This window comes from Amaranthus tricolor, chromosome 6, assembly GCF_026212465.1.
Source record: "Amaranthus tricolor cultivar Red isolate AtriRed21 chromosome 6, ASM2621246v1, whole genome shotgun sequence".
Classification (NCBI taxonomy): Eukaryota; Viridiplantae; Streptophyta; class Magnoliopsida; order Caryophyllales; family Amaranthaceae; genus Amaranthus; species Amaranthus tricolor.
In genome coordinates, this window is record NC_080052.1 from 26,164,829 (window position 1) to 26,180,925 (window position 16,097).

The following is a 16,097-nucleotide window of genomic DNA, read 5'->3' on the forward strand; positions in this document are numbered from 1 at the left end:
CAGTAAATACCCAAATTGTCGAAAATAATTGTAAGATCGTTATAAATACGCATAACCCATTATAACTTGATGGGACAAACTTAAATTCATTTTAAATAAGGTATTATAATGACTTGATTAATTTGGGCCTTGTTGGAGAATTAATATGTACTTTGTAAATCAATTATCGATTTTATTACCGGCAAAACTATCTCGTATTTAAGAAAATAGTGTTTTATGAAATCTTCTGTATTAATGATTTTATAGACTTATGAATCATATTCTAGTTGTTTTGAATGAATTTCAAAACCCTTTTAAGTTATATTTACTTTAAGAAGGATTGGAACAAAACATTTTAGTGGTTTCCTTAAAAAAAATCGTATTGATCTTTAATCACTTTTTGTTACTATGAATTTCCATACATGCTAGTGATGCCCCAATATAATACAAAGGTTATGTTTAATGATATGATTATGCTAAGCATGTTTTACCCATGTGGGAAATATTATGATTTGATTTTGCTAAGTTGCAAATAAAGTATGTTTTGCTATGTGCAAATAAAAGATGTTTATCATATGGAGAAAGTTAATATTTTTGACTTTCAAATGCTATTAAAATTACAAGATATATATTATGTACAAAAAAAAATGTTTTAGCCTAAATGGCGGGTACATATGCCACAGCAAATGTTGTGTGCATGATTAAACGGCTCACCAATGCTGAGCGCGTATTGTTCACAATACCATTGTGTTACACTTGCCGGACATGTCGCGGACGGTAGACCGACTACCAAACGAGTCACAGGATGACTCACAGAGTACCCATGTAAACTTATGATATGAGTTTGAAATTGATTTGGATCCATTGAGATCTTATGATTTATAATGAAAAATGAGAATTTTAAATTACTATAGAGCCATTGAACTTCATTTGAATCATAATATGATTTATCAAATGAAAAAGCATATTTCAAAATGAATTTACTCAAATAAAAAAAAAAAAGAAAGATTTTAATAACTTGTTTGACGGACACCAGTGTGTTTATACTCAGCCTTTTTGCTGATACTATGCTTTGTATGTTTTTCCAATGGTTTTGTTTTTAGAGTAAACCCCTATGGCACCTCGACGGAGAATGGATATGCGAGCGGAAGTTGAACCCGAGTTGGAGTATGACTCCCCTTTTGTTTAGATCTCTTTATTTTATTTGAGAGATTATTAGTTTAGATTTAGACTATTTTAAGGATGTAATTTGAATTTTGGACTTATTTCGATTTGGTTGTAATTTTCCTATATTTTGGACAGTTAAGACTTCCGTTATATTGCTTTGGTTTGGTTCAAGAATTATACTTGAATATTAGTTTAACCTTTAAGTAACCCCTTAATTGTGTTGGCAAAAGTAAGCTTCCGCTTGATTAATACTAAATTCCAATTAGTGTTTGCCTTCATAATTCGAGGCGGTTACAATGAAAAAATTGGTTATTTGTTACAAAACTCTCAGATTATTGTTAGTGTGAAATCATTGAGCAAAAAATGAACATCTTTGTGCTTAAAGTTCAGGAAAACAATCCAAACCCTTATTCTTTTGTTCATTTTTTTAGTGGCAAATAAATGTGCTCTCAAAAAATAAATCATTGAGCAAATGAAAAATGCATCGAAAACCCTAAATCAGAAAAATCATCAACTATAACACACCCACAGGAACAAAAACATACTCGAAAATGGCCCAAGTTTGTCAAGCCAATCTTCATCCTCACAATCAGTGTTAGAGAAAACAACATCTACAGAAGAGTACTCACGCTCCGGATAAAGTTCAGGGTCAGGAGTATAAATGGGTTCACCTTCAGAGTCTAGTTCTCTACCCCACTTTGGATCTGCTTCAACTGAAGAGTAATCGTCCTCATTCGAGTCAAAAAACTCATCATCCTAAAAGTTAGGGTTTGACAGGGGTGATGTGGGGATTTTGAGAGGGAAAACATCGGGTGAGGTTAGCTTCTCCAGAGGTGAGTTAATGGCGGTTTTAGGGTTCTTGAAAGGCGAGGTTGATGGAGTCTTAAGGTTTTCCATGAACAGAAGAACAAAAGGGGTAGAAGAGAGAAGAAGGAGAGAACAAAAGTGACCCAAATACACGAAGAAGAAAGCAGTAAACCCAGATCTAGGGTTTGAAGAACAATGGAGGATTGACTTGAGGAAGAAGATGTTGAGGAAGATAAAGGGAAATGGGTAAACAGGCGTGGGGTAGGTAGGTTAGGGTTTAAAAAAGGGAGGAAGTGATTAAATAAGGTTTAGATTAGGATTGTTTAATTGATTGTTTAGAGAAAAAAGAGAGTAAATTAATTGAATTTAATAAGGGTATAAATGTAAATAATAAGTTAAGTGAAGTAAGGGTATAAGGGTAAAAATTCCATGCCAAAAATAAAAATAGGACATTTAGGGTGACTTGATCTTAAATGGAAATAGGACATTTAGGCTGAATAGGAGGGAGTACAATATTTAGATTTGAATAACTTTTATTTGTTAATTGGAGTAAGGCTCAAGAATTCCATACATGCAATTATCGTACAGAGAGAATTAATGCTTCCTATATACTTGCTCCGTTCTATTATACTTGCTACATTTGACTTTTTACGCAATCCATTATGTTATTTTGTTCATTTATATAAAAAACTATATACATCTAAAAATTATAAAAAGTTAATATTATAAAAATATGCGATTAGACGATTCAAACAAGATCCCATCTGACTATATTTTTGCTTACACATTAATTGCAATATACAAAATAAGCTTGAACGATGAATAGTGCTCATATCCGAAATGTAGCAAACATTTCAGAACGGAGGAAGTAGGTCATAGGTGTTCAGAATCAATTATTTAAATATGAATTTAAATTTTATAAAATCAAATTACATTTGTTTCGAAATAGTTTATCAAAATAAAGAATTTGGTTTGCAAAAAAAGGTTGGCCTTATTTAGTTTCAATCTTCTAAAAATAAATTTTTTGATATTATAACTTATAAGGTTGGCTGAGAGAAGGAGAGTACTAGATAAGAATTCAACTTAAGACCTCTATAGATCAGAAAGTGGTACTTATTCTAATTAAGACAAGACAAAATAATATTTTTATCTTATATTTTAGACATATGAATCCAATCATATCAATAATAACATTTTAAATCCATATTTAAGCTCCTTGACTTGCAATTGTCTAATGTGATCATTGACTTTTCTATAGTAATTAGCCCATTGAATAACATAATTAGTCTTTGATTGTAATTTAAATAATCTTCATTGCTAGAAGGAGGGATTTTGAGATGTTAACCATGTTGATTTTTCAAGTTTAATTAAGATTTTATACCAACACTAAATCTATTTGAAAAGGGCTTAGTGAATTATTTTAAAGCCAATAAGGTTAATAAAAAATAGAGTTTCTTCTAATATGTGGAAATTTTTATTTTTGTACTCTTATTATAGTCATGAAAATCTGCACATTGATTTGATGAATCATTCTAAATTCATTCCCTAATCCATAAGGTCAAACATCATTGCACAATTAAAACTTTAATCTCCAAGATGTTTATATGTCGTTTTCTTCAAAAATTTGTCTTAATTTAGAAATTATATTTTAAAAGAATAATTTCAACTTATCATCCTCTTGTTGCGTTAAAAACAAAGAAAAAAGAAATTTATCGCGTATAGATTCATAAAAAATAATAGTAGACCCTATTGGGACAATTGTAGGCTATAATCAATACAATTGGGTATGTTGTTTTATTTTAAAACGCGTCATTTTACCTTATTGCATTGGTAATAACCTAGTGTGCCGTTAATGTAATAGACATGTTATAACTTAGCGAACCATCTTTTTCCTTCCTCTTGACTATCTAGTTAAATGTTATATTACCTTCGCCTAAAATAATTATAACTGATTGTAACATATTATGTGGGAAAATATCACTACTTATTACAAGTATAATGAAACGAAGGTAGTGTCCAATTGATGTAAAAGGCGAGTAATAAGCATATATATTGCACGGGCAAGCATCTGCTTGCTGAAATGAGATTAATTAGTTGTGTATACATAAGCAGCCCTTTAACCTAATTAACATTCCATGTAATGTAATATAAGTGGATCCAATATTATAAGCTACCCTAATTGTATATCCAATAGGATCCAACAAATATATAGTTGCAATCAATCAAAAGTAGTACACACACAAGTTTTCGGCAAATCAAAATTATGTTCTTAACATTAACTTGATGCCATTGCCAATATAGGTGCATTTATTTTCAGGTAGATAAAATTATTATAATTCACTTGGTAAATTTTTTATAATCAGATGGATGTTAATAATAAATGCTCAATTTTAATTTTTTTTCTTTTCAAAAATGTGATGTTAATAAGTCAACTAATTAAACTTATTGTTGAAGTCAATTCTTATAAAAGTGTTTTGATCAACTAAAAAGTCAAAAATCAATAAAAACTTATAAAAATAGTTAATTGTCAAACATGGCATTAACAAATGAGTTGATTAGGTGATTAAAAAGTAGTATATGAAGGAAAGCAAAAAGGAGTAGTAATCATAAAAATAAAGCCAATTTAAAAGTAAATGGAAACCCATAAAACATAAAGGTAAAACTATATTTCATGATATCAATTCTACATGATTGCATACATTAATAATCAATGATTAATTTATAATAGAAGAATTTGCAAATTATAGCTTAATATTTAGTATTTTTCTGAAATTAAAGCTCAATGTTTATTTTTACGAATTTCAACCATTAAAATATTAAAGTTTGCAGTTCAAGTAAAAATACGGAATTTCAACTATTTGGTGGTCGTAAATTTAGGTTAATTGGTCGAAAATATATTTTTTTGCCTAAACTTGTATACGTTTATATTTGAATGACTGTAACTCACAAAAATAAATATTATTACCGTAATTCGCACGCTAAACTTTAATGCCGTAATTTATAGATTATTCTTAATTATATGAATACATGTTTAACTCCAATGAGTAAAACACATGATAAAACCCCATGAGATTTTACATTACAAGTACAGAAATGTCAAAGTTAACAAAACATTTTTGTATATTCTCATCCTACAATTACAAATTACAATCCTCCGTAAAACTAATTAATTAATAAAAATAAAAATTAAGATTCAAGAAAACCAGTTAATTTAAGAATAGAATTCCGAACATAAATCAATTTCTTACGACGATTCCCACTGGATTTCTCTTCATAAGTGTTAAAATCCATAGATCTTCGATCAACAATTACATGAGGAGGAACAATCTCATCATCAGAAAAATGACCATCAAAATCAATCCCATCATCATAACGAAAAGATGAAGGAGATGAAGAATTAGAATTAGTTGCAGGGATGTTTACAGGAACAGAGTATGATTCTTTCTTCCATTTGGGCATCTTACTGCGACGAATTAGGGTTCTTGAGTTTGTATCAGAATCATTACAAGTGTTTTGATCATCAGATGATGAGAAATCTTTGGAAAATACTATCTCTGATTCTTCAAATTCCAAGAAATCTGTCATTTTAGAGTTGTTTTGGGTTGGGTTTATGTTTGAGATGGTAGAGATTGGGAAATGAAGATGGGGATTTGATTGGTGGGACAATAATACTATTGTTAATTGAGTTGGAATTGGGAAGTATTTATAGGGAAGATGGGAGTAAATATATATTAATTATTGTCTTGCTATTTGTCTTGTCAATGTTAACGTCTTGTTTACTGGTGTTTATTTAGGTATCGGGTTGAATCAAGTTAAATATTTCAGGTTGATTCAAAATTAAATATATTCGTTTTTATTCTCAATTTATTTTTTACATTGGGTCAAATCAGAAATGACGGATATTAAGTCTGTTTTGAATACCTCTAGTCGTATTATTTAGTTTTTTGTTTTTATTTTTTAAGTTAAGGACTTTACTAACCATAATTTCTTATCTTCTTTGGTTAGAGTATGATCTGTTGTCTTTGAATTCACTTCAAACAAATTATAATTTCTCTGAGTGGAATATACCAGATATTTAATTACGTGGGGAATATTATTCTGGAAAAAAACAAGTCAATAAAGAGGTGTAGGGACAAGGTTAAGAAGCAAAAGAAAAATGATTGAAGTTTTTATTTTATTTTTAATGGTTTAATTTATGTTGCAAAAATATTCAAGTTAGAAGGTTGATTGGTGAAAAAATAAATGGGTGGAGGAGAAGAAGGGAAGGGAGAGAAAGGGGGGTATGTTGATTAATTCATGAAAGTTAGAGATGAGTTGCATTTGTCTGATAATGGCGTCATTGACTAGCCAGTAGCCAGCCACCGGTTTCGGTTTTATCTGTGGGGAATATTTGGAATCATTCCCATTATCTCTACAATTTTATTTTTCCTTCTTTTTTAATGATATGTTGTCACTTTTTAGTATACTCTATGATAGAGCGGTTAACCCTCAATCTCGGTTCAAAATAAGATTTTATGTTTATGTTGATTATTATATATTTATTAATTTATTTTTTTTATGTCGATCGAGTCAGATTGAATTTGATTATAAAGTTAAGTAAATATTAAATCATTAATTCTGTCTTGAACACTTTTAAAAATTATTGTACAAATTTGTTATTATTTTAGGAATTGTAAAATATTTTATAATGAAGTGGAAGAAATGTATGAAAGAGACAAAAAAGAAAAGCTAAATATATGGTTGAATATCGAAGAAAGAGTATGGTTAAAAATATAAATTTAGCAATTTTCATTAAGCAAATTTAATAGAATTTGTTGCAAGTTACATTGGACAACGGATTATTGGTTATGTTTCTAGTTTAGGTCAATCACAATTTGGTTATGTTAAGATTGTACTTAATAGTGCCCATAAAAGGACAAAAGATTGAGTTATTGGAAGGATAAAACTCGAAGTGAGTTGGGTCAAAATTGATACCGGTTATTTGTATTGTGTGTTATAGTCGGTTAACAAATTTGTTGATTACAAGTCAAATTAGAGACAGTCAAAGATCAAGTTCGATAATATTTGACTTCAAGTTTGCATTTATTGTTTTCAACTCATGTTGAGTATCAAGTTAAATGAAGTTTGATCAGGAATGAGCTTGATTGGTAGTCGATTTCAAATTATACTAAAACCTATGGTTAATAGATTGCAAGTCATATTCCCTATACATAAAAGATGATTATGTACTCATTTGAATATATATCTTATCAGATTCTAAATTTTTTATAAGAAAACAACTCAAAATATGCGCAGTGGTAAACAACTTAAAATTGTGGTTACTGTCCGTCGTTGTCTCTTTATTCTCTTCTTCCTACTATGCAGTTGCTTTCCCTTCTATGCAGTGGTAAAAAAACTCAAAATAAGATAGGTTCTTAGTGATTTAGTATTTTAAATTGTGATTAAAAGATCTTAAAGATTGAATATTTGTAGACTTTTGTAGTTGAGGGCCGAATGACTGTGATTAAGAAGTTTAGGTTTGTGAAAATGAACATCGTTCTCTACATTCATCATCAATGTAGAATTTCAATATCCATAATAATTAAACTTTTAATTATATGCGTAGTAAAATAAATAATGTTTCTTGAGTTGTTTAAATTTAGAATAAATTTTCAATTTTTAAATCTCGATTTATATAAGAGATTGACTTCAAACTTTAGAATTACTATAGCTTTGTTTGTAATAAGAACATTAATGTTATGGAGGAATATTTGATTTTTTTTATTAAACATAATTGTTTTTATTTCATATTGTTCTAGAAGAAGACAACATGTCTTAGTCTGAAACAAAACCTAGTAGTAGAATTTTTGTAGGATATCCATATATGATGTATCCTTTAATAAATCCACATTTTAAATGCGACTTCAAAAGTTGATACAAGTTAAAACCACGTAGACAGAAAAATTGACATCAATAGCAAAGAGCAATAGATGGACGCTAAACAGTTTAAACAAATCTGACCCCTTGTTATTTATCCGATTTTTTAATTGAATTTAATTTTGACTATATTTTAAAAATGAGTATATAATTATGTAAAAACAAAAAGTAGCCAGATACAAAATTTGATTTTTAATCAACCTGAAATACAAGATTTAAAATTAACCTACTAATCCGAATAAACATTAAACATCATATTAATTCTTAAGCTTAAAAACGGATAAAATAATAAAGGAAATTTGAGCTACAACCAAATGGCTAGCAATTGTATATACCACCTTATAGCTTGAGAATTATTGAAAATGACACGAATAGCAAAGACTACCAACCAAATGGCATGGAATTGGATCAAAAATGTTTTATTGGTATCTAATTAAATATAACACGTCTCTCTTCTTTGTTTGGGTCGTACGTATATAATTAATTAATTTAGACTATATAATAAGTCGTCAAATTTAACCCAATATGAATAAATTAGATGCTAGATAGTAGATAGTAGATAGTATGGATGATAATAATGAGTTATAACTTTGGTACATTATGCGTTACTATATCAGTTTGATTGTTTTTGTTTTATATAGCGTCGTTAATGATCTAATAACTATTTTATTTTAATTAGGTATTCTAGAGTCTTTGTTTAAGATATTTTAAGGGTTTTATATCAACTCCTCTTAACTTACTAGTTTTCTATTATTGTTCTTTATACATATGCTTGTGGATGTAGCTAACATATTATTAGCTTCCTTTGTTAAATGAGTTTATTGTAATTGTTTATCTTTCTTGTATTTGTTGTAACAATATGCTTATGGATAAACATACCCAAGAAGATAATGGATAAATAATGGGTATCTTAAGTTACCACTTTACGGTCCGTTTGGTTGATGGTAATGAAGTAATGGAAATGAAATGTTGTAATGGCAATAGTAATGAAGGAATGAATATGAGAATTGGTAATGAAGATTCTTTTGTTTGGTGTGCATGACTAAAGAATGGTAATGGAAGATAATATTCCATTGATTGCATTTGGTTGTTAGTAATAAAAAATGGTAATGACTCTTAGTTTCATTATTGTATATTTGTATCTAAAAGCATTAATAATAATATTTTTTTTGGATAATTACATACATTACCTTTTTTTTCTTCATTATTTTTTTCTTCAGCTCGAAACAACATTACCTTATTTTATTACCACAGTAATACTTCATTACCATTACAGCCTAATACCAGGTTGTTTGATGGTAATAAAAATGGCCATTTTTGGTAATTTTATTACCTTATTTTATTACCATCCATTACCATTGAAGGCATCCAAACAACCAAATTTTTTATTACTTAATTTTATTACCATTATGTGAATTCACCCAAAATGGTAAAATTTAAAATCGGTAAATAATGTATATTTAGTCTTTTGATTGTATATCTTAGTATGGCATTTTGATGGGTACATATTAAATGTCTGCGATTAATAATCAGTGACATTTGCATTAAGATGCATTTTAGAAACATGTTACACCCTTACATAATATATGTACCCACTAAAAAGACTCTTATACCCTAATTATGATTTTTACTACTTTAATAATTATATGGTGTAAACACAGAGAAATAAAGAGAATACGAGTTTTGGGGACATGTTACTTGATCATCATTGCTTTGTATCAACGATAAATGATTATATTCCTTAATCTTCCATAATGTCAATTAATTACCAAGTTCCATTTATTAATTGAAAATTTGGATTTGCTTATTTGATACCTAATTGAATACGTACTTAATTCCAACAACACTATGTTGATACCTCATGGAGCTTTTATGAGGGTTCTTGATTCACTAGATTGCTTTAGTTGGTACTTGATAAGGTTGTCTTGTGTTTGCCTTCATTTAATTTATTGGTTTATATCGCCTGCCACAAATATAATTTAAATATCAAAAATCAAATCTTATTTTAATTAAAATTACCATTATTTTAGATAAAGTTTTAGGTTTGATATTCAATGCTCTTCTAACTTTAAGCTTGCCGTATACACATTTTTAAAATTTTTTTTTTTTTTTAATTATTTCATATATTGCTTTTTTCAAACTTGCAAGTTTAAAACAGGCAACAACTAAGAAATCCTAGCTACTAATAATAACACTAGCTAGAAGTGTATAAACTATTAAGGGTACCTTCTAGAGATGTTCAAAACAAACCCGACCCGAAAATCCGACTCGAAATCGAAAAATATCCGATCCGAAAAAATGTAAGTTTTTTAGGTTTACCGAACCGCAATTACCCGAACCGATACTTCACTCGAACCGTTTGATAACCGAAAAGGGCAAAATCGAACTCGAACTGCAACCGAATTTTATAACCGACATATAAACCTTAACCGATGTTACCCGAACTGAACAGTGATCGACCCGAGTCAAATCCGACCCGAATTATGCATGTAACCGAATGTAACCTGACTAAAACCGATTAAGATCGAACTGTTTTTAACCCGAACTGATACAAACCCGATCGATTATTAATCGAACTTTTTTTAACCCGAACTGATACAAACCCGAACCGATTGTAAATCGAACTGTTATAAATCCGAATCAAATTTTCACCTAATTTTAGAAAATTAAGTCCAATTTCAGTTTTCTAATAATACGGAAAAAGGAAGAACACAAGTTCTATACATAAGAGATTGCATACAGAATATATATATATATATATATATATATATATATATATATATATATATATATATATATATATATAATTGATCTGCCTATTAGGGCTGGCAAAAACTGACCCGACCTGCTAACCTGATCTGAAATCGACTCGAAATTAGCGGGTTTGGGTTTAGATTTTTGACCCAATTAATTAAATAGGTCAACCCGACCTGATCTGTTTATTAAATGGGTTAGGTTCAGGTTGAATATTTAAAACCGAAAAAAACCTATTTAACCCATTTATTAAATTTAAGACGGATCAATATTTGCCAAATACTTCGTAAAACTAAGATAATACCAATTACCATGTATTGAGGGATTTGTCAGCTGAAGATGACTTTCAATAAGAAAGGAAGTTGTCCCACATCGGCTAAGGGATTTGTCAGCTGAAGATGACTTTCAATAATAAAGGAAGTTGTCCCACATCGGCTATGAAAGATACTAATAAAAGATACTAATAAAAGAAAAATCCTTTAAATCACTTCCACAGATCTCATACCAACTTACGCAGCCACGTCGTGAGCACAAATCGAACTATTCTTTCGCCTTTTACTAAAGAATACCGTGTGCTCGTTGCATTAAGTGGCATACGTTTATTTTTGGAGGAAGCCTTTAATTAAGGTTAAATGGGTCAAATGACCTGAATATATGAATTTAATGACCTAAAAAAAAAGTAGGTTAAATGGGTCATTAGCAGGTTGATCCGATCTGCTACAGATCAGGTCGGGGTTTCAATTTTTGACCCATTAATTAAATGGGTCAGGTTCAGGTTAAGGGTTTATTGACCCATTTATATATGATCCGAACCTGAAAATGACCTAACCCGACCTGTTTGACACCCCTATCTGCTATATCTGATAAAACAATCGGTAATTATTTTTTGTAAGTAAATGAGCATACATCAATTAAAAACCTGACTATTAACTTATTTCGATATTGACCCGATCAATAGTTATCCGTAACCGATAACTACTCGAAAAATAAAGCTCGAACCCGATTTGTACCCGAAAAAACCGAACCAATTAGTAATCGATGACAACCCGAGACCGATTGACACTCGACACGAACTTCAACCGACACCGAACTGAACCCGATAGCTTGAATAACCGATCACTAACCGACTCGACCCGAGTGTGACCCGTTGTAACACACAGCCGAAAAATAACCGATCCGAAATGCAACCGAACCGAATAACACCCGTCCGAAACCGACCCGATCAACCGAATGAACACCTCTAGTACCTTCCAAGATGCAATTGGTTTTACTCATTTAAGTTATTTTGGTCCCCTACTTATTTTGCATCATTTTGATGTTTTAGACAGTGTTTTACTATTTTTTAATCTTATTTATATATTTTAACTATTTTTTAATTTCATCGCATAATTTACCCTTTCTCTTCATTTATTATCAAATATAAGTATTTTTTTTCTTAAAAAACACATAATTTCTCTTTACTACTAATTTATAGGGACAAAATAATATAATGCTATATTTGGGAACGATGATTTTATTTGGAAATTTGCAATTGACTAAAATTTATTGTTTGGCAAATTAAAAATTTTCAAATTTGGATTTGGATCAAATTTCACTATTGTTTTTTAAGTAGTTAAAGTTGAGAATTTGAAAATGACAACCCAAATCTTGTCATTGTTGTCATTCTCAAATTCTCCATTTATAATTTCATAATTGAAATTCATAGATTAAAATGAAATAGTTGTTTCCAAACAATACCCAAGACAATAAGAAATTAATTTTTAATAACTGGCGTTAATTCAAAGTTTCAAACGTCATGCCACCCAAATTTACTTGTGTTTGCAATTTACTTGACAACTACAATTACAATTGGCACTTATAAAAAAGTAAGATTATATATTATGCTAAATCAATATTAAAGCTATACAAGAAACATATCTCAACAATGGCTTCAAATCAAATCAAACCATCTCCACTTTTTTGCCTAATAAATTAATTATACTTTGGTTCAATATTAGTTGGTTTAATTTTGTGTAAGATGTGATAATAAGCCTAGCTTAGTTATCACTAATCACTTTATTACAACGTACAATATAGCATAATTTAGGGTTTAAATATAAAAGTGTCTTATTTATGCTATAAGAGGATATTATAACTATATATTAATAGTTTGTTTGATTATTAGTACCAGAACCGTTTCAAAGAATTTAGAGCCATAATATAAATGTGGTTCTTGATCTCCAAAAATTCTATTTTTTTTTATTGAACCATAGAAAAAAAAAAACAATTAATCATGTGTATAGTCAATCCCATAACTAAATGCATCATAAAGTTATGTAGACTAAAACTTATTGCTAACTAAGGCCTCCCATAAATTGGGAGAGCCTGAGCCACTTTCAGGGTGAACATTCCATCTAACAGATGTGATTATACCTTACAAGATAAATCGTTTATGATCAAGTATTTCTACTTACGATAATAGAAAATTAAGAAGAGAAACACTGTGAGGATGAGAGCTCCACTACAATGTTAATAACTAATACATTATATTAGTAAAATAATATACTTAAACTTATATGATCACAACATATCCCACCCTAATCATTTTTTATTCCATGTTTTCATATGTGAAGATTTAGAAAATTTTAATTAGTAGTCTTGTTTATGATTTTTAAATTTAAATTGTGTAATATTTATCCAATATTTAAATTTGACCAAAAAATAGTAGGTATTAATTTTAAATATTGACTTAAACAACTTAATATCAAATTAATGATTTTAGGTCACTTATATTTTTGAATATAACAAAAAAAGTTGACATGTACATATGCAACAAAAATATTTGGTTAGTAATTGGACATGGTAGGGATCATGTTCTAGTAGATTCGATTAGGTACAAGTAATGTCGTGTTTTACTTTAAAAACTACTAAGTTAAAATTTGCAAACTCAAATTGATATATGTACGGTTTATGAATTAATGGTCTGCATATTATTTCAGATTACCATATATCTAACTCTTATATATGTCTTATCTTAATAATTACATGTAAATTCGTAATCTTTATCTTAATAATTACATGTAAGTTGGTAATCTTTTTCTTAATTATGAATGAATTAATATATTTTTAAGTAATTTTCTTCAAGTATACACTTGTAAACGAGTGATCCAATATAATTTGAGTAAAATCTTTGTAGTTGACACACAAATGCACATGCATTTGGATTGACAAAGGCGTGAAAGTAATTTCAACTCACAACCTTGAGGATTGATCTAATGATGAGAATAATAAAGCACAAGAAGACAAAACTCTGTTTTTTGAGCCATTTTAAAAGCAATACTCCTTAACTAGGTTTAGGTTTATGGAATCTTTATTTGAAAAGTTGTCAAGTTTTTGTGAATCACTTCCTCTGTTCTTTGTAAATACTACTAGTTTTTTTAATATAATATTGATATTATTAAAATCATTTTATATTTTATTTATTTATTTGAAGTAAAATTTACTATATTTTTTTTGCTTTCTCTTTGGTAGGGATCTATTCAATTAAATCTCGTACCTGTATGTGAGGTTACTGAAATTTTATAAAAAATTTGTAGTTTGTAGAATTTTAACCTGAAATGTTTGTATTGAAGCCTTTATAAGGACACTCATGACCAGCTGACCAAAATAGTTTCTACGTCATTTTTGTCTCCTGATATTAATTTTATGATTGTTTTTATATTTTTTATTGAATTTTTTTTTTATCATAACTGTGCTCTTAATGAGTTTAAGTCTTGGATCCGACACTAGTCTTAGGTGAAGATAAGCTAGGGTACAAATTATTTATTATTTCTCCTATCCCGATTCTATTTTTAAGTTCGATATTAAATTGATGACTTAAATTTATTACTATAACTATGGCTTATTTTGTTCTATACATTTATTATTAATAATAATATTTTACTTCATAACATATATCTATTTCAAAGAGTACAACTCCGATGGACTAACGTAAATGTAAAGTTTCCTTGTTAATGTTATGAGAAGCAGCTTCAGCCGCATCAGACGGCTACTCATCAGCCAATCATGTGCGGCTGACAAGGCTTATCCATAACTATTTACTCTGTCATAGTTTTAGGCTAACAAGAAAGGTATCTCTAAAACTGCATCTACTTACCCTCCATTTGCACCTTCAGTCTCACGTTAATCGCCGCCGACTCATTTTCCTCCGTCCAAGTTATTCATTTCCTATTGCTAATCAACTTTACTAATCGATTTGATTGTTAATACTTCTATAATAATAATAATAATAATAATAATTTATAGCGTATATTTTTATAAAATAATTATTTTAATTTATTCACAATTCTACAGAATATTACCTTATCAATTAATAATATATTGGAATGTATTTTAAGAAAATGACATGCTTGAGATGAATAAACATCACCATGAAAAAAAAAATCATACTAAAATTAAATTAACTTTTTTTTTTTTTACCATTCTTAGTATTTAATAGTTAATACCTATGAAAAACGACTTGTTATAGAGGTACTAATAAAGAAAATATGTTTCTAAAAATATTTCATCAAGTTAACAAAACTAAATTTAGAGACACTAATGTGTTAGAGTATATAAGATATTTTGGGGCCTCAACTATCAGCTTAAACTTCTAGTTGAGTTGGTATTTTGACATGGTATCAGAAGCCAGTGAAACAAGAGGTTACGGATTCGAATCTCAATCACCCCTCATTTAAAGTGGAATGTTCAACGCCAGGTATTAGGAGGGCCTGTGTCGCATTCACACTTCAAGTCCAAAGGGCTCTCGTGTGAGGGTGCGTGTTAGAGTATATAACATATCTTGGGGCCTCAACCATTAATTTAAGCTTTTGGTTGAGTTGATTCCTTCATGTAATAATCGACAATTAATATACATATTGTACTTTTTGCTGTCTATTAATAATACCAAGCATTTTCTAAAGTTTTCTATGATTGTCTCAAAAGAGAGCTAGTTCTATATAGTATGTGCCACCATTCCAATATCAGCAACAGTCCGTTTGGTGGTAGATATTAAATTGTATGAATCATGATAAAAATTAGTGTAATTTAGAAAACATAAATTTGCTAGTTGAGTCTCATCATCATATTCAGTGTATCCAAACCATAGAAAACTATGGTCAAGGATTTGGGGAGGGAAGAACGACAACAACTGATACCCATAGAGGAGAGTGCGGTCAAAAGAGTCCCTCGGCTCGAGAAAGGTCTTAAAAAAGAGAGACACCTGTAACTTACAAATAGAATAAATAAAATACGTACAAATAACTAAAAATAAAGATAAAAATAAAGAAAGAGGTAAAGAGCGACAATGAACAATAATAGTTGAGTCTATTAAAGATATTCTTATTTATGTATAGTCAATTAGCATTACGAGCTTGCTATTGAAAACACGATTATTCTTAATTCACCTTTTAATATTTGTATTTGTAAAATTAGATGCCTTATAACTTTTGATGAAA

At 29.2% G+C, this 16,097-nt stretch overlaps 1 protein-coding gene and 1 non-coding gene across 2 annotated transcripts; one reads left to right on the forward strand and one right to left on the reverse strand.

The window, feature by feature from the left end:
* Positions 1 to 5,139: 5,139 nt before the first annotated feature.
* LOC130815714 (protein S40-1-like) lies at positions 5,140 to 5,538 on the reverse strand. The gene has a single exon (XM_057682199.1). The coding sequence runs from the start codon at positions 5,536 to 5,538 to the stop codon at positions 5,140 to 5,142; it is 399 nt and encodes a 132-aa protein (XP_057538182.1).
* A 5,600-nt stretch (positions 5,539 to 11,138) lies between these two features.
* Positions 11,139 to 11,254, forward strand: LOC130816735 (U5 spliceosomal RNA). Its single transcript, XR_009043275.1, has one exon. It is a non-coding gene; the product is annotated as a U5 spliceosomal RNA (small nuclear RNA).
* The last annotated feature ends 4,843 nt before the right edge of the window (positions 11,255 to 16,097 follow it).

Coding starts and splice junctions, on each gene's coding strand:
- LOC130815714 (XM_057682199.1), bottom strand. CDS start 5,538: ATGACAGATTTCTTGGAATTTGAAGAATCAGAGATAGTATTTTCCAAA.